Below are 23,268 nucleotides of genomic sequence, written 5' to 3'. Positions count from 1 at the left end.
GCAAGCCGAGAAGAAAGCGGTCGCACACACGCACTCGCATGCCTCGTGTTCATGTTTGACACAATCGCTTGCAGCACTTCAAGAGGGAAAACGTCAAATGTTTTATGTTCACCTTTCAGCTCCTCCTCGACTCATGCAGCCGATTTAAACCACCTTAAAAGGACCGACACCGTCCGAAAAGTTTCCGAAAACATAACAGACGTTCGACTAATGTTAGCAGTCAACTGTGCACTTTTTTTTTTTTGTTTACTTTTAAACCAGATTAGAGCTGAACGCTTTTAGGGAGATTCTTTTTTTTTTTTTTTACCTTTGCTTTTATTAAATATTTTGAAATAAGATAATAATTTATAACAACAATAATAATATGAAAATGAGCTATAATTTTTTTTTAAAGGTTTGGCGAGCATTGCAGACGCATTTATTTGTCCAATTATCAACTAATATCGACAAATGCGTGTAAACAATTTAAAAAGCGCAGATTGAACCGTACATCAGCAACCCACGCAAGACGACACCCCCCCCCCCCTTTTTTTCGTCTTAGCCACTTCCCGGGCCGGTTTAATTGAATTAAGTCTTACCTTATGCATGCTAAGTAGCACGGCGGCTACTTAGAAGGAAGATGGTGAATCGGGTTGATAACACACACACACACACACACGTGCACATACGCACACTCACGCTAATCAAAAGAAGACATCGAGTAATCTAATCTGAATCACTGGCAATTATCAGCACGTTGGCCTCGGGGGCCCGTCGCCTTCCTTTGATCAATGCTTTCTATTAAAAAAAGTGTAAACAATTCAATAGGCGCATGGGTGGTGGGGGGGCTCGAGGAGGAGGGGGGGTTAGAGCAGAGTGGCTGCCCTTGCAAAGTCAGACAGCTGGTCGGCCATCTCGAAAGACGAGGCGGGCCGCCGCCGCCGCCGCCGCCGCACCTTCTTCTTCCTCAAAGATGTGCGGCACAAGCGGCTTTGAATTAATTAGCTTTCCTTCCGTTGTGGACCTTGGAAGGTCCTTGGAAAAAGGCCGCTTGTTTGTTTCCTCTGGATTACGTGCATGTATTTGCATGGCTCCGGTGGAGGAAATTCAAGGGCACGCGTTTCTCTTTGCGCGCTCGCAGCTGCCGCCTTTCAGATATTTCATTACCAAAGGCGGCGTTTATAGAAATGTCATTATTGTTCTCTCCCTTCAGAGTTTGACCACTGTGCTTTTGCCAGGTTAAGACTTTGAGGTTAGCAATTTCAGGACTTGCTCGGCTAAATCTTACGAAAGACTTGACTTTGTTTCTGTCCGACTCGACTTGGCATTGGCAACTTTTTTTGCTGAAAGCAGAAAGTTGCACATATGTGACTTCTTCCTTATGCTAACTCCTCCTCGAGTGTATTAGGTTCAGTGGAGCGTGATGGCAATTTGGCCCTCAAATGTAACCCCCCCTGACAGGTGTTGTTGCTGTGGGAAAAAAGTGGACGCACGTTTGGATGGCGTGTCACGATGATTCCGCGGGTAGGGGATGACCAAAGAGCGAGAGGACTGTTTAAGGGGGGGGAAAGTTGACATGACAGCTTTTGACACGGTCAAGAGAGTGTGAGCACAAGTTAATGAGCAGGAGGTCTCTCTCTTGGCTCAAGAGGACATTTTTGGACAAGAGGGTGCAGTGAAGAGAGTACTTTGGGTCTACACGACACTACAGTAGACCCTCTTTTTTTTTTTTGCAGGCTTAGGAGATGAAAGCGAGACACATTTTAATTCAACTCACTCTGGAAATAACTCTTGACATCAGTTTCACTAACAGACTTCATGTGAGATGGTTGATATCATACCCCAAAAAAAAAAAAATCCAAACTCACATCACAGACATTGGTGCCTCTGCCCGTTGTGGCGGCGACGCCCACGTTGGGGACGCTCTTGTTGCCGGCCTTCATGGCGGCGTCGCGGCGGGCCTGCTCCAGGAGCAGCCGGGCTCGCTCTTTCAGCTCCTCCTGGCGGGATAAGGTTTTCTGCGGGAAGGAGCAAGACCCGAGATGACATGACACAAATTTGCTAAACTGAAAACAAAAGATTTAGATAAGGCACTGTTCAAATAAATGTGTCACAACGGTATGGATGATTGAATCAGTCCATTATTCAAATGAGTAATCAATAGCTTGATTGATCCAACTCGTGGTATGTTGTAGCCTGGTTACCTTCTCACTAGGAGGACTGGAAACAGGGGCAGGTGCCGGTTCCTATAAAAGAGAAAACAAATGTGGAAGCTAAATGGATTGGGACCATATTTAATTGATTGTATATTATTGGCATTGCGTAACTGTGTGTCAAACGTGGGCCGGGCTGTGTCCCTCTCATGAGGCGTTTAAATGCGGATATAAAATGGGGGTGTCAGAGCTGTCAATGTGGGCTTCACCCCCGCCTGTCCTGTGACCTTTCCACTTGTAAACAGGAAGCATGAGGGGAGGGGACGATAGCAAAGCATTTAACGCGTTCCTGTGCGAGGAACGAGACGTGTGCTCGCAGCAAAAAAAAAAAAAAAAAAAAGCACAGCATCACCACGCCTGACTGGTCACAGGACCGACTGCCATCAAGCCAGGGGATGAGAAATGTAATGAAAAATATGATTACATGTCAAAGAAAGGGGAGGGGGGGGGGGTCATTCGGGCCGGCCCCGCGGCGTCTCGGAAAAGACAGGCAACGACTAATGCCGAGCGGGACAATTTCCGTACGGGGGTCATCTCGGAGAATGGCGTCGACGAGAAGCTTAGTGAGCGGGGGAAATGAATGTTGGCGTCCTCGCGATGTCTCGTGACAAGACGAGACGACCGGAGTTTCAATCGAGGGCGTGGGGATAAAATGACAACGTGTGGATGTGCAAAGTTTGGAGCGGTTAAATAAGTGTGTGCTTGATTGTCTTGCTTACAAAATGCGCAAAAGTGCATCAGCAACTGTGTTTACCGGTTTGGTTAGCGCCTCCGTATGATTGACGGCCGCGCCGGTGTCGGACACGGGCTCCGATTCGGAGTGCCGCAGGCTGGCCCTTTTCTTTTTGATGAGGTCGGCGTCCCTGTTGTAGGAGAAGCCGAGTTTCTGATGAGTGGGCGAGAGAGAGGAGGGATGATCCCCCGTAGGGGTGACGGAGGAGCTCTGTTCTCCCGCGGCCTGGCTCCTTTGCTGCGGCCTTTCGGCATCCGACTTCTGCGGTAGGTCGGAAAGGTCCAGAGTTTTCGCTTTCAGGAGGTTGGACCCCGATGATGTCACGGCTGCCGGGAAAGGCGGCGAGGACGGCTGGGGCGCCGCTGTTTGCGAGGTGGCCGACGGCGCTGCGATTTCAACCTTCGCCGGCGGGACTTCTGCGGTTTTGGAAACTTCAGACTTGCCGTCGTGGACGGGCTGCGGCTGCACATCGTTGAGCTCGGCGTAGAACTTGTCCTGGCCGATGGAGGCGTTGGTGTCGGTCTCAAAGTCTCCCACCTTGTAGGTGCTGCGACTGCTGTTGGCCTCGATCTGAACCACGTTGAGTTCCTCGCCCGAGAAGTGCGCCCGGATTTGGTAGAGGTAGGTCATCACCGTCAGCTTGTCCGGGATGGCCAGCAGCACCATGTCCGACGGCTCCAGAAGGCGGGAGATGCCCAGGCTGGCAAACACGTCGTACGCCTGGTGAGCAAAAAAAAAAAAAAAAAACAGCAGAGTGAACAAACGGTCACGATAAAACCGCTACCATTTTCAGTCCTCTCATTTTCCAGAACCAGTTTCAGGACACCGGGATTGTTAGCAACCGTTTCCACAGGAGTTATTCGAAAACCGAACTGAGAAAGCCAAAATGGGGGTTCAACGACGTATTTGATTCCCACGCCGGGGTTGTGCAAGAGAGGCACCTTTTCGCAGGACTGCTGACAGGTCACATCAGGGATGGTTGTCCCAGATAAGAGACCGAGATACCCGGAGACAGAGCGCTTAATCCCACTCTGTGTGTGTGTGTGTGTGTGTGTGTGTATCACTCCACCACATCAGCCTGCCCACGCTCTCCGTCACGCGTGTAATTGGTCTGATTAGAGTGTGATGAGAAAATACAGGTTTGATTATCAAGCACAACACACACACGCATGCACGCACACACACACACGGGAGCCAATCACACGCCCTCACATTAGCAGATAGACAGAGACAAGGAGAGACAGGATGAAAACCATTATCGCAGCCAATGACAGGTAAATAAATAGATTAGCGGCACACACACACACATGCACACACACCATCTCCATTCCAACACGGCCGCACACGTATCGCAGCTTGTATCTCGCCCGCTGGATAGTGTTGATCTCATTCCAACCTGTTGCAGGCCTCCTTTGTCTCGCTGCCGAACCTATCAAAGCTTTTTTTTTTTATGGTGTCTTCACATCTCACTGAAAATATACTTTGATTTCGTCCCTTCCTCCATCTCTGCAGCCGCACAGAAAGAAAGTGAAACCGATTTAAATCGATTTAAATGCGAAGCCTGAAGATCAAGTCAGTTGTTGGTTTTGCTTTTTTGGACGCGTACCAACTTTTGATCAATTTGCCTGCATGTTAATAGGTCATAAATGAGCCTCGGGGTTTATTTAACACAGACTTTCCTCCATTTACGAGCAATTATAACATCTTTTTGTCGGCCGTCTTTCTTCCCCCCCCCGTCCTATTGCATCATCGCCGATGCTGAGGCGAACAATGGCCGGCGAACATCTAAACTCAAAAGTGTGCGACGGGAGAACAGAGAGAGCAGTTTGTGTGAGTGTGGAAGGTGTGAAAGGAGAGGAGAGGGTGGAAAGAAAGAAAATGAATATGGCGAAGCAGTGACCCTGATTGGGTTTCTAACGCGCATTGAAGGCAGCAAAGCGTGCTGCCATTGTTCCCATGGGCATTGAAAAGGAGCGACAAGTTTGAAAAAAGAATGGAGGAGCGACGGCAAGCGAGGGGGAAAGCGAGAATGGGAGAGGTGTGCGAAGACCAAGGGAGTTTTGTTTCAGCCTTTGACACGCACCGCGCTCTTTTTGACCTCTGTGTCACGCTTTATTCTTTGCAGAACTTCTCTCCTATCAGCCACTAAGGACCATTTGTGAAGAAAAAAAAAAAAAAAAGACTTCATTTTCACTCCGTAGCTTCTTACACCATGTTAAGCCTTTTTTTTTTTTTTTTTTTGCGGGCTCGCTGCATTATCTTAACGAGGCGAGCTGCATCAACTTTCCAAAATGTACACAAAATCAGGGCATCCGTTTGGCCGACGCTCCTCCTCCGTACTGATATGAAGCTTTTTCCATATGACAATGAGGGCGGAAAAAGGACAACTATCTCCACTTGCTCACTTTCCATTAACCCGCCGACAATGCTTTGGGAGTAAATGTCAGCGTCGCCTGCCCCGGGCCGCTGTAGCCTGCACCCTCCCCCTTCGGTGACTGACAGCTATCTATCGCTGTCAATCATCAACACCCCCTTCCTTCCTCCTCCTCCTCTCCCGCTCACGACGCTTTGGTACTATCAGATGGCGCGCCAAATGACTTCTCCTTGGCCCGGTCGCCTTTTCTCCATGCACTCAAAAAGATCCAATACATAGAAGAAAAAAAAAAAAAAACATACATGACAATCACCCAGGCATATGCACAGATAACGCATCTTTTCTTCTTAAATATTTACTTCTGTTTTCCCCTCCCGCCGACTAAGCAGCCCCTGATATTGATTGTCCTTATCTGTCATAATTCAGCACAGTCTGAGCTCATTGCAATCACTGCACACAGATGGATGCTGAAAGGAGGTGGGTGGGAGGGGTGAGGGTGGGGGGGGGCACGTCTATCAACGGGCTGTGAAAAGGAGCAGATAGGTGCACTTGCATTCAATACCTCCCCAATAATAACAACAACTCGTTGGGCAACTCCGAAAACATTTCATTACGTTCTCTTTCATCCTGGAGGACGCTGAACCATGGTGGCAAAATGGATGCAGAATGGAAGTGAGGAAAGAGATACTTGACAATCAGATGGAAGTCAAGAAGTTAGCAGGCGATGGCGGCCAGCGTAGGATGGTCACTCGGGCGACATCAAAACGCTCGGACACAGCGCCGCCGCAGCAGCGACACCGCTGCGGCTATTCTTCGCCTATCGCCTTCCACGGCATATTCCCACATTACTTATATCTAGCCAATTTTCTTGGAGGCTACTCGAGGAGGCACCTGCAGCGGGGAGGGGGCGTGTAGATATGGGATTGGCTCTCTGGCTGTGGTTATTGTCAACAGGCTAGCATTCATGCCTAACAGGGCCACCAGAGGTTATCGCCCAGCCAGAGTGTGTATGAGGAGAAGGAAATCAAGCTGCGGGAAGCCAACGCGTATCGCTCGCTGTAGCCCTCGGGGCCGGAGAGGGGACGGCTTGTGTGTGTGTGTGTGTGGATGGAGCGGCGCGGGGCAAGTGCGCATTTGTGTGCATGGAAAATGAAGGTGAAGGTACGCGGCAAAAGAGCCAAGGGGAACGCGGTGATGCCAGTGAGTCTGCAACTCGTAATATGAAGGTGGAGATACGGCGAGGAGGAAAACGCTACGGCGGAATCTGAACATCAAACACGTTTGCTGACAAGCTGATAGAAGCCTGCATCAGACGACTGTGTTTTCACATCCATTTACTCGACCGGGGGGGGGGGGTTGCCGGCTCTAATGAAAACGACCATAACACACACGCATTGTATTGAGGGATTAATGGCTGATGCGGAAATAAGGCCAATCGGGGGATGCGGTGGTGAGGGAGCTAAGCGACGTGAAGGGCCCCCGAGTGGCGGTGGGTGGTCGCCTCTTACCTTTTTGTTGTTTTCTTTAATATCCTGAGGATTGAGCGACTTGTAGTCTCTGGAAAAACAGCAGAGAGAGAGTGTTTAAGTGTGTGTGTGTATATATATATGATATAATATTATATTATATTAATGGAGACTCCCTCCCGAGTGGGAGATTCACGTCCAGACTACAAATGAATGGTACTTGCGCAAAGCCTTCACTGGCTGGTTGCCAATTTGCTTTCAAAACACGAAAACTTCAAAACATCTCCTTACATGGCGTCGGGCCTAAAGTGATGCAGCAGTGCGCAGAAGGCCAGGCCGTTCCTCCAGGACGTGGTGAAATTGGTGATCTTCACGCCACGGTAGTTGCGTGTCACCTCGCGGCACCAAGCCAGCAACGACTGGCTGGCGTTGGGCTTCCCACCCAGGATTGGGCTTGGGATCGGGCTAGGCTGAAAGAAAAAAAAAAAAAAAACTTTATTTTACTTGTATCCATCTACGGGCCCAATCACGGGCCTGTCACCATCTGCGGTTGAGTAATTCTTGAAAGACACAGCTGAAGATTTGACTCTGCAGCGCCTCCCCGTCAATTAGTTGCTATGAGCGAGGCGTCATGGACGTTTGTTCACAGAGAGGCGTGCAAGCGTGGATAATGTAAACATCTTATTAATTAGATCCTCCTCTGAAGTCTTATCGAGGCGCAAAAGCTTTTCGTCGCGCCGTGACTTCTCCGCAAAAACTGGTTTTCTTAGACAGCGGGGAATTTTACACTTGTCGGGCTGTTAGGATTGCTAAAATGTTACTTAAAACACCTCGTACAGTAAATAGGAGTTTTACAATGTCAACAATTTGGTGATTTTTAATTGCTATGAAATTAGAACAACTTCATTGGATTATTTCAGAGTTTTTGTGTTATAAATTGTAAAAAATGACATTGATTAGACAAATGTGATGTGAACTATACATGCCATAATGCAATTGGAGATTGACACAGAGGAAAAAAGACCAGCGGTGGCAACCCGACTCCCTCTGTTGGCCGCTGCTTGCAACTGCAAGTGCAGTGTCTTCTTAAAGCTGATTAGATATCAACTTACAAAAAAAAGCTAGTTTATGCCTATTGGACTTGACAATATTAACTTACCAGAAATTAAAAATATGCTAGTGACAACTTCAAGTGCTTATTGTATATTATTTACAAATTCTCTTTGCACACTCACATGGCAGCTTGAATGGAATTCCTCCATTTCAGAGTTGAAAATTTAAACACTGCAAGATGAAAGACTGAATGCAGTCACTGCGAGCAATTCCTGACTTTTGTACCCTTTTTTTTGTGTGTGTGGCTATCTGAGTGTGAGTAGTAAAAACCCCTTTAGGCATCTCAGTGCAGGGAGACAGTGGCGCTCGCCCGAAGGGGAGACACTTGACATTTCCTGCTCATCTTTAAAAGAGGGCCTTAACCTTTATCCCCTGGGACCTTCCACACAAGGTCAGCCTAAATAAATAAGAATCATAAAAAAACAACAAGCAGATAATAACACGGATGTCAAGTCCAGAAGAAGTAAGAGGGATGTAGTTACAGAAAATACGTCACCGAAGAATAGAATATTGTGTGTCATTAGGTGGATAGGCAGGTATGTGTGTGTCTGTGTGTGTAGTGGTGTTCCTCCAGGCCTTTCCCCGTCCCGCTCTTTCAAGTGACGGTGAAAAAGTAGCCGTCTAATTGGAGCACTCTAATTACCTGGGATTATACACCAGGTGCTATTAAAGCAATTAGACGCACAGGCGAACCCCCCCCCCGGCAGAAAACATTACACACTCGCACTTAAACACACACACACACACACACCAGTTGGGGAGGGAAAAAAAACAACAGGATTCATCAAATTAACATAAATATCAAAAGCAATGTGTCTAAAATGATTATCGAGTCGATTTCGATTTTTGAGTCGTTTGCACTTGCCGTATGACCGTGAGACCGGATGTCGGCATAAAAGCCCTGGTGACGCCGATGTGATTCTCTCAAATGGGAATCCCGGATGGTTCCATGACATCGGGCCCTGATAAAGTGTTTACAAATGCATCAAAGGTTGGAAGGAAAAAAGCGTATCGGCTCGGACAGGAACAGGCCGCATTTCATTCCGAGTGCGCGTGGAGTCAAAATGCTTACAGTTAGCCTGAAGGAAGGCGTGCATGTGTGTCTTCCACACACACATACACAAACATGTAGCTAGCTAGGCTGCAGGGTAGGATTAGCGGCGAGGATTGCCTCGGCCGGCGAACATTCCGCATTAAAAAAGGAAGAAAAAGCTTCATTACTATCAGCAGCACATAACCTCCCCTCTGCCGCTATTAAACGGCAGCCTAACAGGCTGGGCGGGAAAATACAAGGAGGGCCGACAAGAGAATCCATTATTCCCCCCGCGCCGCAGTGTCAACAACATACACCAAACGGGGCAAAGAGAGAAGTAAATGGAGGCAGAGAGCGACCATGGGGGGGTAGGGGGGTGGGTTAAGCTCCCAACAATACCTGAACCGCAAGATAGGAGGAAACCTGGGAATGCGGTTTCCTGTTGGGGAAGATTATCGCAATTTTTGCAAAGACTTTAGCCAGAACCCAAGGAAAGGTTTGAGTTTTTGCGTCCAAAAAATATCAGGTCGTATTTGGGCACTTGACTTTACCTGGGGAACGTAAACTTAACCGGCCTCCACCCGAACGCCGATACGATGGCAGTGAGGAGGAGAGGAAAAGGCTGCCTGCCGCCACTGCTACTGTGTGTCTTCCCAATCTCGCTTGCTTGAAAGCAGTGTGACAGATTTGAGGAGGTGTCGAATCTGCGACTCTTTAAAACTTGTAATCCGCTCAAACGGGGAGCCTACGGCAACACGAGACGCGCGCTAACTCTACATACATGAACGTGTCAATCTAGGACATGCGGCAAACATGGAGACAACTTGGGAGATATCATCCATGACATAATTGTAATCTCGAAATGCTACGTTTGTCTAAATGGGGCTCGCTCTGCTCTTCTCGTTAGAAAAACAAAGCCAGCAGAAGAAGGAGAATCGGCCGGCATCATCTTACCGCGCCTCTCGTTTCAAACGACGGAGTCTAATCAAAAGTTCAATTATGTAAATGGAGATGTGGAGTGGATGGAACAATAGCGGGACAGGAACAGGAGGGGGGGGGGGGATGTAGCGTGAAAAATAACACGCATATTAACATACAAAAGGTAATATCGCGTGACGCTCGGAATGAGGAAGGGCGCTCGGCGAATGTGCGTGCGTAACTCAATTTATTCGCATGTCAAATTCATTTTTTGGATTATTTAATTTCATTTTTTAAAATAAAAAAAATTACTTTTTTTAAAAAATAAAAAGTATTAACAAATGATCTGACTCAAATCTTACCAGACTTATTTTTCAACCACAATGTCACACACACACACCGGAAAAAAGTATCTAAGTTCTTCTCTGCATCCTTAAAGAAGCTTTGCTGTGATCTGTCATAAATCTATACAGCGCCATTAATCTCCTTTAACGGACATCTTTAACAAACAAATCGAGACGTGGGATGGATTCGCAGATCGGCCACGCCGATAAGGCTGACGTTTATCAATTAATCGGAGCGCGGGTGGGCAAAACTCATTAAGGAGGTTAAGACACGCTCAAGTGTGTGTGTGTGTGCATGTGTAAGTAAACCCTCCACACCCACACACACCCACACACACACAGGGCGACCATTGTCCAGTGTGGAGTGGGCTTCACAACGATGAGAGAGTCCGATAGTGTGGCCAATTATAATGAACATAATTACAAAGTCAACTCTTTGACTACTGATCAGAATATACACACACACGCACACTCACACATTTACAAACATTTGTTGACTACGGCTAAAACTTTAGACAAAATGAATTCTTATTCATTCGTGTCGTGATTTTCTTTTTCCACATAGCGAATAAACGTGTGCGAGGAAGCTCAAATCCAAACAAAAAGCGGGGGATGGCCTTAAAAGGCACCACTCGGTACTTCCGACGACACTGTCTGAATATCGTAATTGACAAAAGGGAGGCCTTTTTTTTTATTATTACTCTAAAAAGGCAATTAGAGAGTCTTATCGTTTCTCTTCACACGCAAGAGTGCACATTTAAGTAAGATGGAAGCCAATTCATGAGGTACTTCTAAGGTTCCTTTTAAATGTTGCTTTGCATTAATTGAATTAAAAATGTAGCGCGTGAGGGGGAGAGGGTAACGTCGCGGATGTCGGAAAGGCTGCGACATCAAGGAAAGACGCTCTTAATGCACACGATAATCGTTTCGAACAATCGGTTATTATTTTAATCATTGGACCAAAAATGTAAAAACACTTCAAAGGTGATAACTCGGTTTTCATGATTAACTGGGAGTCACTGTGCAAAGGGAGGTCGGCCTTGGACCATTTTGGGGGTCTGAAGAGTTTTTGAGACTTATCTAAAACCAGGGGGTCCTTAGACCCACACACCTGGAGGACTGGGCAGAGTTAAATCCAGATTAAGATAATGTTACCCCTTCTCCGTGTCATTCAAACCCCGCTGGACGGAGCAACGCAGGTTTGCTTCATTCTCAAACACACACAAAGGACTTTGTGGCCATCCTCATAAGCCCTATTAGTCTGCTACAGAGCCTCTCATAGCAGACATCAATCATGGAGGGATTAGTAAATTCCCTCTTTAAATGAGTGGCACGGGAAACTTCCCTTCAAGACCAAAGCCAGTCGCTCTCTCTGGCTGGCTCGCCCGCCCGCCCGCCCGCTCGCTCCCTGGCGGAGATTACATAGCGATTTGTTTTCATTTGGTTCCATCTTCATCGTTTTCTCTGTACGCCGGTCCCGCTTGCAGCTTGTGAGGTAATCCCTGGCAGATAAAACTAAAGAGGACTTACCCCAGGCAGATTACAAGAGGCGCTTTGCGGAAGGCCCTATTTTTTTTTTTTTTTTTTTTTTCTACAGCCGTCGACGCGGATATTGAGAGTGAGCTCTTGCGCGGTGCTTAACTTGTGAACCCGACGTGCAACCCGGCAAAGGAGAAGGAGGCAGCGAAGGGAAAAAAAATGATACCTGCATTACAGTAACTGGATAAAAAGAAAAAAGTCACAACACACACAGAGGTGGCTGCCTTCCAAGGCGAGCATGTGAAAAATTGAGAAGCGATCGGAACCTGAAAAGCCAACAAAAAAGGTTATTTTCTATTTCAGGAATTTCAATAGCCTAATCGTATTAATGCGTGTCACTCTACCAAAGTTCCCAAAGCCGCTGCTTTTATAATCACATAAGTTTTTTTTTGCACAATTTAGCTGATTGTCCAAATTCACAACGAGCATTTATTTGATCAATGACATCCATTACCTTGCCTTTCTGTGACTCTTCCAGTCTCTCATTTGCAACCTGTGGATGGAACTTTACCACCCTAAGCTCAATTATCCACTTCTCGATTGAAGCACCCATAAAGGCAAGGTGATCAATTAAGGACTAATTGGGGAACAGCAGCAATTAGCGGGAAGGCCGCTATTTGACAAAATCAATGTTAACGTGACTGACGACAGGTGAGTGGCCGATATTGTCCGGTGGGCCTTGAGCCTGACGCGATGACAGTGCTGCCCTCCGGCATGGAAGGACACACAGGAAGCTCAGTGATCTGACCCTGGGAGGAAACCTCCTCTCCCACAAGATCCAATGTCAGACCACTCAGAGGCCGCAAATAAACGCTAGTGGGGAGGGGTCCGCATAGGTAGAGGGAGCCTTTTACACCAGTGGAGGATTATTCTGCTAATATTACACAGCTTATAGGGGGAACGGAAGAGTCGGGTAGCGACTCGCTGCTGTACATTCCAGTTAGCTTTAGCCGTTAGCATGCGGTATAGGGATACTTGTAATAAGTTGTACATTTGTTCAAATGGCAAGTCAAACTTATTGGAAAAGATGGGAAAAAAAACGCGAAAAAAAAAAAAGGTCTTACCAAGGGCAGACACGGCAAGACAAGTGACGACTGTCCTTGTCTCCCGGGCTCCTCCTTTGTCCTCGGCAAACATCTCTCATTCGTCGCGCCCACCTCGCCGATGCTCGGCGGTCCTCGCTTGCCGCTTGGCCTAGCGGAAGCTAATTAAGAAATATCGCAGCCTAGCGCGAACTCAATTAAATCATGTTAATTTATTCTAATTTCAATTTGGAGGTAGCGGGGGGGCCGTAAAGAGGGCTTCGGCCTGTGCCCTCGTCGCCCCCCCCATCGAGACACAGGAACAAAAAGCATTTAATTTCACCCCTTTTATTAAAAGACGAATCAGAGAAACCCTTCAACCATAGACAACAATCAAATATTTCACCTTGGCAGAAGAATGTAAAATGGGGGTCCTAAGATTTGCAGAAAAATAAAATCCACGACTTTAACAACGACAGTATATGCTCATTTTCATAAACTTAAAAAGTTCTACCGCCGCTCAATGTCAGCTACGCAAAACGGAAGAGGCTTTATTCTTTTTGTACTTTTAATATGAACTTGAACGTATTTGCCCAAACTTTTTAGCCCGCAGATATAAGCTCCAAACTTTTTCCTTATATGAAAATGTGGCAAATAAAAAGTTGGTCAAGCGGAAACGGGATGAAAATCTTAAGATCGGCGCAGCTAAGTGTAGAGTGCTTTGACTACGGAATAGAGATGGAGAAGACTGAGGAAGAGATCACTGAATTCCTGGGAAGGAGGAGAAGGGTGTGGGAGGGGGGAGTTTTGGGGGGATCAGCTCCAAGGAAAAGAGATGGACTGAATCGGACCAGACAGAGATCACAACCCGCCCGACAGGAACTCTCAATGTGCATTTGAATTAATCCGACAAATACTTCCTTCAAACTCAAAGATGGGGAAACTTGACAAGACTTTTTTTGGCGAGTCTATTATTGATGATACCGAGCTAATTTATGTTGCTAAAGAAACGGAATAGAATTGCTGCCTTGCAAAAATCAATTTCATGGCCCCACGCAAACAACTTGTTCAAATAAATACATTTTGTGAAATCATCACGGCGAATCCCATCTGTAAGCGTAATAGCTGTGCACCGAGGAAGTGGGCGCACGCCATATGTCGGCGATTCTTCACAAGCTGCCCGTGAAGTGGGAGCGTCCGATGCAATGATATGGAACATCCCATCGCCTATGACAATGTTTCATTACTGATTACTTTTCTTTTATAAAACAGAATGAAGAGGAATTTGGCCTATGTCGTTTGAAGTTGCCATTATCGGCCGGTATCAGACAGCAACGATACGTTCAAGACCTTTTTGCCTCCGAAATGATTTCATTCACGCAATCACACGATATATTTCCTCGGGACGAGTTGTAAATGCATCACCCCTGCCTTTCAATTGGAGAATCTATTTTTTTTCCCCCTTTCTCATACCCATTGCCAGATTAGACCTGACCGTCTCGCGGCTCGCGTTTATCTCGGCCCTGCACGCCGGACCGCCATGAGAACGGTTGGTGCAAACAAATACGAATAAATAAAGGGCGTGTGCACCACCAAAGCTATCGCAGGAGATAAAAGGAAGAGGTGACCAACCAGACTTTAGCGGTGGCTAGGTGGGTTGGGGAACACGTGACGGGTGTCCCTGACTGGGGGGGAAAAAAAAAAAGGAAGGAAAAAAGTGCAAAAGAGTGTGTATTCAAGAGCCCCCACATCTGCACGCCGTCCACGTCCGCATTGCGATGTGTCGCCTTCGTTTCGGGCCTCTCATAGCGAGAATGTCTCCTCTTAATCCCCTCTGACTTCATACATTCAAAAAGGTCATCTCGCCGCCAACACATGGCTGAGACGTGTTTGTGAGTGTCGAGCGAGAATAAGAAATAGAAACCCATTCACACTGGCCCGTCTGAACACCCTCTCGCTCTCTTTTCACCGTCTTAAAGACATCCCTCCATCTCCAACCATCCCCACCCTGCTCATCTTTTGCTTTGAGTCGGACATTTATGAACACGGCTTGAATTTTACAGGTTCAAAGCGTACTTTCCTGCCATTGCAGACCAAATGTTAGTAGTTATACAACAACGACAAGAGAATCATGGTCCGACATTGTGGACGGAAACTAATAGTTCACTCCAAATGACAGCGCCACCCGGTGGGGGGAGAAAAACATCGACTAAAAATGCACCTTTCTCCTGTAACTAACCTTTCCAAATCTCCCGCAATCCATCCTGTGCATTCCCATCTGCCTTCATCCCTCCCTCTAGAGGCAGGGGCATCTCTTGGCCAAGTGTGGCCCACCACAGGCCACTGGCTTCGGGTAATTAAAGTGGCTCAGCCCCCACCCACAGTCACAGGCAAGTGCGGCTGGGTGATAAAGGCACTGTGCCATAATTACATGGACAGCCACTAAAACAGTCAGCTAGCCAGGTGCAAAGTGGTGGTGGGGTGCTTAGCGCTTGTGTGCGTGCGTGCCAGTGTGTGTGTACGTATGTGTGTGTATATATAAGTAACTGTACCATCGCACGTGTGAGTGAGTGCGCGTAGGGGGTCAACACCCCCTTGTGATCGCTCTGCTGTAGTTAAGCCCTCTGTGTTTAAGCCTCCACATAGGCCCATTCAACCCCTTACACACACATGCGCATGCCCGCACACACAAACACGCACACATATGCAGAGTGAACCCATGCCCCACCTCACCCCAACCCCAGCCAATCATTCCCCACCAGTGGTCCGACTCCTGCCGTGAGTGTGTGTGTGTGTGACCATCATCCATTTAATTAGAGCCAGCCAGCATTTGCCTAATTTCAATAAATAAATAAATAAATCATGGATCAGGACCTCCCCCCCAATTCCAATACACAAACACGCAATGAGTTCGCTCAGTGCATGTGTGTGTGTGTAGGCCGGGAGCTAATGTCAGGACCACTGCATTTAAAAATGAATTATTTAATTAAATATAATATAATAAGTATCATATAAAAAAATATATATACGTATATATATATATATATTTTTTTTAAAGGTGTCATTTGGTTATTCGGAGTGCCTCAGCGTGTATTGTATAAAACAAAAATACAGTTAACTGTTTACCTTGGGGGACGAGGAGGCCATTTCTCTCCCTTTGACCGACGCCACGGGGCTTGGCCCAACCGGCAAGGTTTTTTTCTCCCCGTCCTGGCGGGAACAGATCTCAGGCGCAAGCGTGGCGGGATGGAGGCCGGGGCCCGACGAGCTTGGTGGTGTGGGAGCTCTCTTCTTCTGGCTGCTGCCCGCGTCCAGGGGAGCCGGGCTCTGCGTGGGGCTTGGTTCGTAGAACGGGTTGGACCTGGTTGGAAATTTGAAAGACGTTAAGAATGTGTAAAGGTGTATTTTGACAAAAATCATGCCACATGTGAACCGTTTTAAAGCATAATGTGTCTTCTTCAATAGATGAAAAGTGTTTGATCCATCAAATATTTGTCTGCATTGGTTGCAACACAAATGAACAAGACAGGTGAGCTCATAGAAAAATCGGGTGCATTCGGGCCAGCTCATATCCTGGCTTCTCAAGATGTGCTACTGACAGACGGGACACACGCATACCACAGAATGTTATCAATATAGCGGCACGCTTGTGGCAGTGAAAGCCCCCCGAGATCCTCACTCAGCATGCAACAAAGCGGCGCTAAATAAACAGGAGAATTGGATAGGCTCGATTCAAAGGCGAGCCCAGAGCGGTCGCAGTGACAGAAGAAGCCAAAGCAAAGAAAAAGCCTGCGGAGCAACATACGCGGCTGAAGGAGCTCCAGTCAAAACACGATACTGCTCCCGTGAACTTTCCATTTTGCCGAGGATGACCTCAGACAGTCGTGCCAATCAAGCGTTTTGACAGCATCGCTCAACCACGAGTCTGTCAAGGCCGCATGGACCAGAACTGAACAACTCAAAACAATCCGAGAACTTACTCATCGAGCTCCTCCTCGTCGTTTTGTCCAACGTGGGCGTACAAGTACTTGTTCATGTCGACCGGTCGCGCCCCTTTCCTGGGACGAGCCTTCGGGGGCTCCGGCTCGGACTGAGAGCTGACTTCGTCTCGCTCCGGCTCTTCGAAAGGGTTCCCCGACGTTGCGTCGCGGGGCTCCTCCGTGGGTTCGTCGAACGGATTAGAGATATAGGAGGATTCGTTGGCCCGTGAAGCAGACGGCTGCTCGGGAGGTTCTGTTTGACAAACATGGCCTCGTTTATTGTTTACGCCTTTGTGATTATAGTCTGGGCTCAAAGTTGGTTGACTTCGAAAAAGTCAAACTCAAGTTGGGCCACTGGTAAATTACGCAATACGAATGCTCAAACCGTAAACAACTGGATCGCATACCGTCCTCGTCGGGATCGCCGAACGGATTGAGGTGGTTGGCTTCGGGCAGGTGATCATCGGGATCGTCAAAAGGGTTAGCGAGCATTGCCGGGTGCGTCTCGCGGTCCACGTCTTCCAGGAAGTTCAGCTTGTTGATCAGCTCTTTGGTGGTGAGAAGAAAAAGTCAATCAAAACGAGTTGGAAAAAGCGGGACGATGAGCCATGTGGCGTGAAAATGAGTTATTTTTTTTTACATGTAGAATAACAACGTGCCGCACTTGGGAGTGAACCACAAGTAAGCACCAGCTAAACTTGACTGAGCTTCTTTCTGGGAACATTGGTGCAATTAGTGGGTGGGTTACTGTGGGAGACGAGCTGCGTGGAGTTGCTACGGAGACGCGGGCCGAAGGAGCTGACACTTGACCACTTTATCGCCTTCGCCGCTGTGGCTCATTTGCATGGAGACCAGGCGCTAGTAAAGGGGCGCTGAAAGGGAGATGCCGAGACCCGTTTCCAAAGCGCGGCGTGTCTTTTGGCTATTTGCGGCGTCGCTATGTGAAGTGGACTTTGCTGATAAGAAGTATTTGTCACCCAATTTAGACGGAGAAGTATGTGTGGAGTCACGCGAGCATCACGTATACAACAACTTGCTTTTTTTAGTTTTGGTCTTTTGAGGTGTGTGTGGCTTTAAAAAAAAAAGTTAGGCCTGTTGGCTAATATTGGCTAATCGTTAGCCAGTCTATGTGTTGTCTATTTTAGAAGGATATGGGAGCCAAAATGGTCATAATTGAAAGAATGGTGAGCCTTCATACTTTTAAAGACTGGACACAACTTTCTTGCTTTGGTTCACTACCAACTGCAGTCGATAACAAAAACGAAAGAAAATCCACTGACAACACCAAAGTCAAAACGCTACATGGAAGAAACAGAAAAGTCAAAGAAATAATGATGTACCACATAAATAAATCAGGGGGGGTTTCACAAAACCAGACAAGACGATTTGGGTGAAAGTTGGGAAGAAATTTAGACCTTGCGAGGAAGCGACAGGCTTAGCGGCCGCCATGTGCGCTCGCTTAGGAACGCCGATGCCATAGTCGACGTCGTCGTCGTAGCCATGTAAGCAGCTGAGGGCGTTCAGCTGGTTTACTATCTCTGCAGACCACAGGGTCACAAGGATGAAGAAGACGCCGTTGCAGGGAGCGCCACGGGGTCCCGCCCCAAAACGTGCGCATCTTCGGGGGAGCTTGTAGGTACAAGTTGGAGGGATTTTTTTTTTTTTTTTTGCTTAGCGAGACGCACGCTAAGCGAAGCGTGGCTGTAGGCGCTCGACGCGCACACATACGGATGAGACAAAAGAGCGCCGAGAGAAAGCGTGAAGCTGAACAGGAGGAGGGAGAAACGTTAGATTAGACTAAGCAGGAGGGAGGAGAGGACATACATCACACCACAACATGCTTGTACACGCCGCGTGAATTTAAATTCAAGTGTGAAGACATTCTATTTCATACACTTCTGTAAATATGGAGGGAGGAAAAGGTTGGCGGTGAGGGAGATCTCCGTTACTCTTTCCGATAGACTGACAACTTGAGCCACATGTTGGTCATACGAGAAACATTCTGCGGCCAGTGGCTACCTGTGATCTTGGCCGCCTTCTCTTCCTGGTTGACCCGGTTCTCCTCGTCCTCCTCGTTCTCCTCCTCGAAGTCATCCAGGTTGCCGATGTCGGCCTGCTTCATGCTCATCAGGCTGGCCAGGCTTTGCATGTCCTCGTCGCTGGATTGGAGGAGGAGGAGGGAGAGGGGGGGTCACATCAATGCAAAATGCATATCATGCCTGAAATACGTTTAAAAAAAAAAAAAACACACACAAGGCTATACATAACCTTGAGAGATTAACATGTGGGGGGGGGGGGGGAAAGGCGAGATTATGCATAGCGATGAATAAATGGAAATACAGCAGTGTTGAATTTTCATGCGACGGGAAGACGGCGTCCGTTTCAAAGGATTAAATGTAAGGCCGCCTCCACCTCTGTCACTTCCTAACTTCTCATGCAAACCTTTTGTCTCATCTTGGCCTTCATGTCCTCGCTCCCCCGCCGCACATTATTTCACGCCGTCGCCCTCCAACGCGCCGTCATAATCTTCTCTCGCTCTCTTGTGTGTCTGTGTTCTTTGTGTTTGCCGCTTCCCGGGCGCCGGGGCTTCATTTGAAGCGCCGTGATGGAGTTTGTTTGTGTGTGGTCGACATCATTCCCCGAAGGGTTAACAAGGGTTACGCGCCATCGACCCGCCGTCCGCAACACAACAAAGGCCCCCGCCAATGTGCTCGAGTGTGTGCCTTTTAATGGAAGTTATCAAATTAGGATGCACAAACGAGAGTGAGAGAGAGTCCGAAAATTAAAGTTGCTCGGATAAAAAGATCGCTATGAAAGAGTGAAGAAGAAAAGCCAGGCTGAGCGCGACTGAAAAAGAACGTAAAAAGAACAGCTAGAAAATTTCATTCATTCATTTAAATTTATTTTCATTTCATCTTATTTGACTCACGTGGCTTTGCCCTCCCGCAGGAAGATGCAGGAGAGGGAGAACTGCAGCGTGGCCGACACGACCTTCTTGGAAAGCGGCTTGAACTTGAGCTTGACGTCCGTCTGCGTGGGCATGGCGCTGGCGTACTGCTTCATGTTGATGCTGCTGGTGGCCAGGGCCTTGCGTCGGCCAGACGGGGACTCCTGGACAAGGAACGAGATGGAAAAAAAAAAAAAATGGTCCGGTTGAGTGAATTGATACCTCCTAGTTAGATAATTTGATGACACCAATGTATTGAGTCAAACGGCAACAACCGCCATCTTGTTTTCGCTGTGAATGAAGCCTGTCGTCAGCTCAAAGCACAAACAAAGCAAAAGCGGTGCTTCGGCGCGACATGAATTGGAGAGCCCATATACATATACACAGACGCGGGGGGTTCGATAATGCCATGATAGCATCCTGTAACATTTTCCCAGACGTCTTCACGCACGCAAATCTCGGCAAGATCTCGCTCTGTGAAGAAAACTCAATCTGGCGCCTTATCGCCAAGGTCCTCGGGGGATTTATTCACACACATGCATACGTAAAGAGTGAGGGATTCCGTGGTAAAGATGCTGGTTATGCTGGTGAAAAGCGACAAAAGACAGGAATTGTGTGGTGCATAATATTATGGGATGTCTTTCAAATATAACGTTTAGAACTACTGCCACATCGAAGCTAGTTTCATTAGCTTTGCGGGTTAGCATTAAGTTGTCTAACTTTTGTATGTCAATATGATTTGTTTATACACTCGATTGTGTTTGATATATATCGGCCGAACTGTCACCTGTAAAGTTGGCGGACTGCAATAAATGGCAACGTAGGAACTAAGCAAAACACTTAGTTCAATACAATGAATGAATGTTTAGATGGCAGATTGTTAGCAAGCAGCCAAAGGGCTTTATCGTGATCTGAGGAAGAAAGCATTACATCTTGGGCCAGATCTGTTTAACATAGTAAAGAGGCGCATTCTTCTTTTTTTTTCCCCCCCTGCCATTGAATTTGGCAGGGATCGACGCTCTCAGACTTCCCGCTCACTCAAAAGGATTATGTAAAAAAAAAAAGTCCTCTCTCAAGGAAGGGCCGTTTTGGAACTTCCAGACATTGAAAGAAAAAAAACTTTGGAGAACATAAAGAAAAGTCGCCTCCCTGTAAGTGATCATGTGATGGAAAGCTTTCAGGTCTGGCGGCATTTCGGCCATGCAGGACCGCCCAGGTGGTCTGCATAATGTTTTATACCCTCGCAAGGATAAAATTGTACAAAAGCAATTAAAAGTAAGTTCCACATTATATCGCCGCTTTAACAATCGATTCCTAGCGCTTCGATCAGTAGCCCAGATTAGCAATAACTATTCCCCTTCAATTTTAAGTTGGTTCATCTCCCACCTATCTTTTCATCTCCACCCACATGCCTTCCATTTCCCACCTGCGGCGGAAAATAATGAAATATAGAAAAAAGTACAGAAGAAAATCGGCCACTTGACATTTTGACGCTGACATTTGAGCTTTGTCGCTCGAGACATTGCGACGTGTCCAAAGAACATCCCGTCGGGAGATGAACATGAGGGCTGAGAGGGAGGGGAGAGGAGGGGGGGGGAAACTCTTATCTCTCCGCAGATTACACCCAAGCTATTATACTAAGCTAATAGCGCGTGTAGATACTTTATGAATGAATTTGCTAAATGCGGCAAACACTTAAGACGAAGGGGGATTTGCTAAAGATGACAATGGCGACGAGTAGAGCGAGGGAGTGAGGGGCTCTAATGGGAAATACTTACGGATATGCAAATGAGGCAGAAAAATGAATGACAAACATTTTGGGAGATTTGCACCAAAGCGTAAAAACAATGGAAATGGCCTCCTTCTCCTCTGGATGCTGCTTGTCAATCAAAATATTTTTAAAAAAAGGTGAAGGGGTGGGATTAGAGTTGCAATACGCAAGATGAAAGAAAGGAAACAATGCGGAAGTTTCCTTTATGACAGAGGATAAGACTATCAATATGCTTTCGGAGGATCACTAATAATTATTAATACTTGTAGTGTGGAGCCAGATGAAAGGATGACATTAGGGAAGGGTGGTGGCTGTATGCTGCCCCCTGGTGGAATCTCATTGTAAATGCAGTACAAAAGAACAGTGAGAAAAGAAGTTCCTCGGTGAAAATCCGTGAAAGCTTCTGAAAATACATGGATATATGAAAATAACCTGAACTAATTCCCCCCCCCCCTCTTAATCAATGAGTTCTTTCATTTTCATCTTGGCGAAAAAGGGGAGGCAAGACTGACTGGTTTATGCCAGCTGGCCCTGGATCGATCCACAGATGCTCCCCTGGTGGGGGGGCAGGGGTCAGGGCGGCGGGGGTGCCCAGGAGGTCCCGCTGAACCCCCTCTGCCCTAAAATGCCAATGGGACGGGCGGGGGTAGAAAAGGAGGGGGCAGCGGATCCCTTTGTGAGTGGAGCCGTGGATTAATTAGACTGAGTGCTAAACAGGAGCTAGCTTCTTTGTGAGCACCAATCATCTAATGGTTTTTTAACACACAGTCAAAAGTCAATTTGTTTCTAATATGAGCAAACATGGCCCCCGTCTGTCTACTCCCATCGGAGACGATTCCCCAAAACACTTTTGTTTTGTTAAAAGTGCTTCGCAGCCGAGCAGATCGCTGAGGAAGACGATGGCGAAGCGATACGCCGGCCCGCAACGTTGTCCGGAAGTGATGAATCGCATCTAGGTGATGATTATCGGACTTAAGCCTCGACGCCGCTGCGGAAACAAAAACAATCCTGAGCGGGGGAGCCGACTGGCAAAAGGACAAACTGAGGTCACCGCATTTGGTCTGGAAAGGAGTTTACGCTCTTTTAAAATGTATGTTCTGTTTAAATAAAAATGTCAAGGTGGACTCGGATTAAAGGCCCCATCCGAAACTTAAAAAGCGACTTGAAAGGTCCACCGAGACATAACGACGGCGTGACATCTCTTTCATTTGCATTCACGGCCATTTTGATAGAACAAACAATAAACTCAATTTGGCCTTCGGGATAACCCCCGAGGGAGCGCCGATTAGCCCGCACATCCCAACGCTCCACATCAGCTGCCTGTGGCTGGAGTCAGCAGTCAGCAGATTGGAAACGCTTGTGTTGGTGATGGTGGTGGCGTGTTGGGACAGGGGGGGCCACTGTGCCATTGCGCTCCCCCCTTCAAGGTCGCAGTTATTGGAAATAGAGACGTCCGACGTACTCATATCTCTCTTTGAACGAAGGCACAATGGAGTGATTCCTCTGCGACTCCCCTGATAACTCGCCAGCTTTACATAGCACCTATGAATGCCCAACTATAGACCATATACACACAGATTAAAGCCGATTTATATCCGCCATTATTATATGCAAGGATTTCAGGGGGGGTAAACTGCGGGTGTATTAAAAGGCAACAATGGCCACAAAAAGCCATGCGTAAATTACGATAACAATGGTCTGGTATTTAAGCCAGCGAGGAGGGATGAAGGAGCCTTGGCCTCAAGAAGATCCTCAATTTTGAGGCCTTTTTGAGAAATTTCGAAACTGACTTCTGAATTCACCCCCCCCGATAATAAAAACCCTCTAAATCATTCC

The 23,268-nt window shown here is 47.3% G+C and overlaps 1 protein-coding gene across 4 annotated transcripts in view; it reads right to left on the bottom strand.

The window, feature by feature from the left end:
• Positions 1-23,268, bottom strand: part of ehbp1 (EH domain binding protein 1) — a 61,381-nt gene that overhangs the window by 26,929 nt on the left and 11,184 nt on the right. For 2 of the 4 annotated variants that reach the window (XM_088384852.1, XM_088384854.1), the window contains exons 6-16: positions 19,644-19,825; positions 18,734-18,873; positions 18,130-18,252; positions 17,122-17,262; positions 16,715-16,967; positions 15,861-16,095; positions 7,057-7,235; positions 6,808-6,856; positions 2,947-3,645; positions 2,184-2,225; positions 1,848-1,997 (exon numbers count right to left, since the gene is read on the bottom strand). In XM_088384852.1, the coding sequence (XP_088240978.1) occupies positions 1,848-1,997; positions 2,184-2,225; positions 2,947-3,645; positions 6,808-6,856; positions 7,057-7,235; positions 15,861-16,095; positions 16,715-16,967; positions 17,122-17,262; positions 18,130-18,252; positions 18,734-18,873; positions 19,644-19,825 (2,193 nt within the window). The remainder of the gene's footprint in view (positions 1-1,847; positions 1,998-2,183; positions 2,226-2,946; positions 3,646-6,807; positions 6,857-7,056; positions 7,236-15,860; positions 16,096-16,714; positions 16,968-17,121; positions 17,263-18,129; positions 18,253-18,733; positions 18,874-19,643; positions 19,826-23,268) is intronic. The other 2 variants (XM_088384853.1, XM_088384856.1) reach the window with 1 other exon arrangement.

The sequence above is a fragment of the Syngnathus floridae genome, chromosome 9 (genome assembly GCF_059516105.1).
Source record: "Syngnathus floridae isolate MCC-2025c chromosome 9, RoL_Sflo_1.0, whole genome shotgun sequence".
Classification (NCBI taxonomy): Eukaryota; Metazoa; Chordata; class Actinopteri; order Syngnathiformes; family Syngnathidae; genus Syngnathus; species Syngnathus floridae.
The sequence above is the reverse complement of the archived record's forward strand: the minus strand, read 5'-3'. Positions and strand labels throughout refer to the sequence as shown.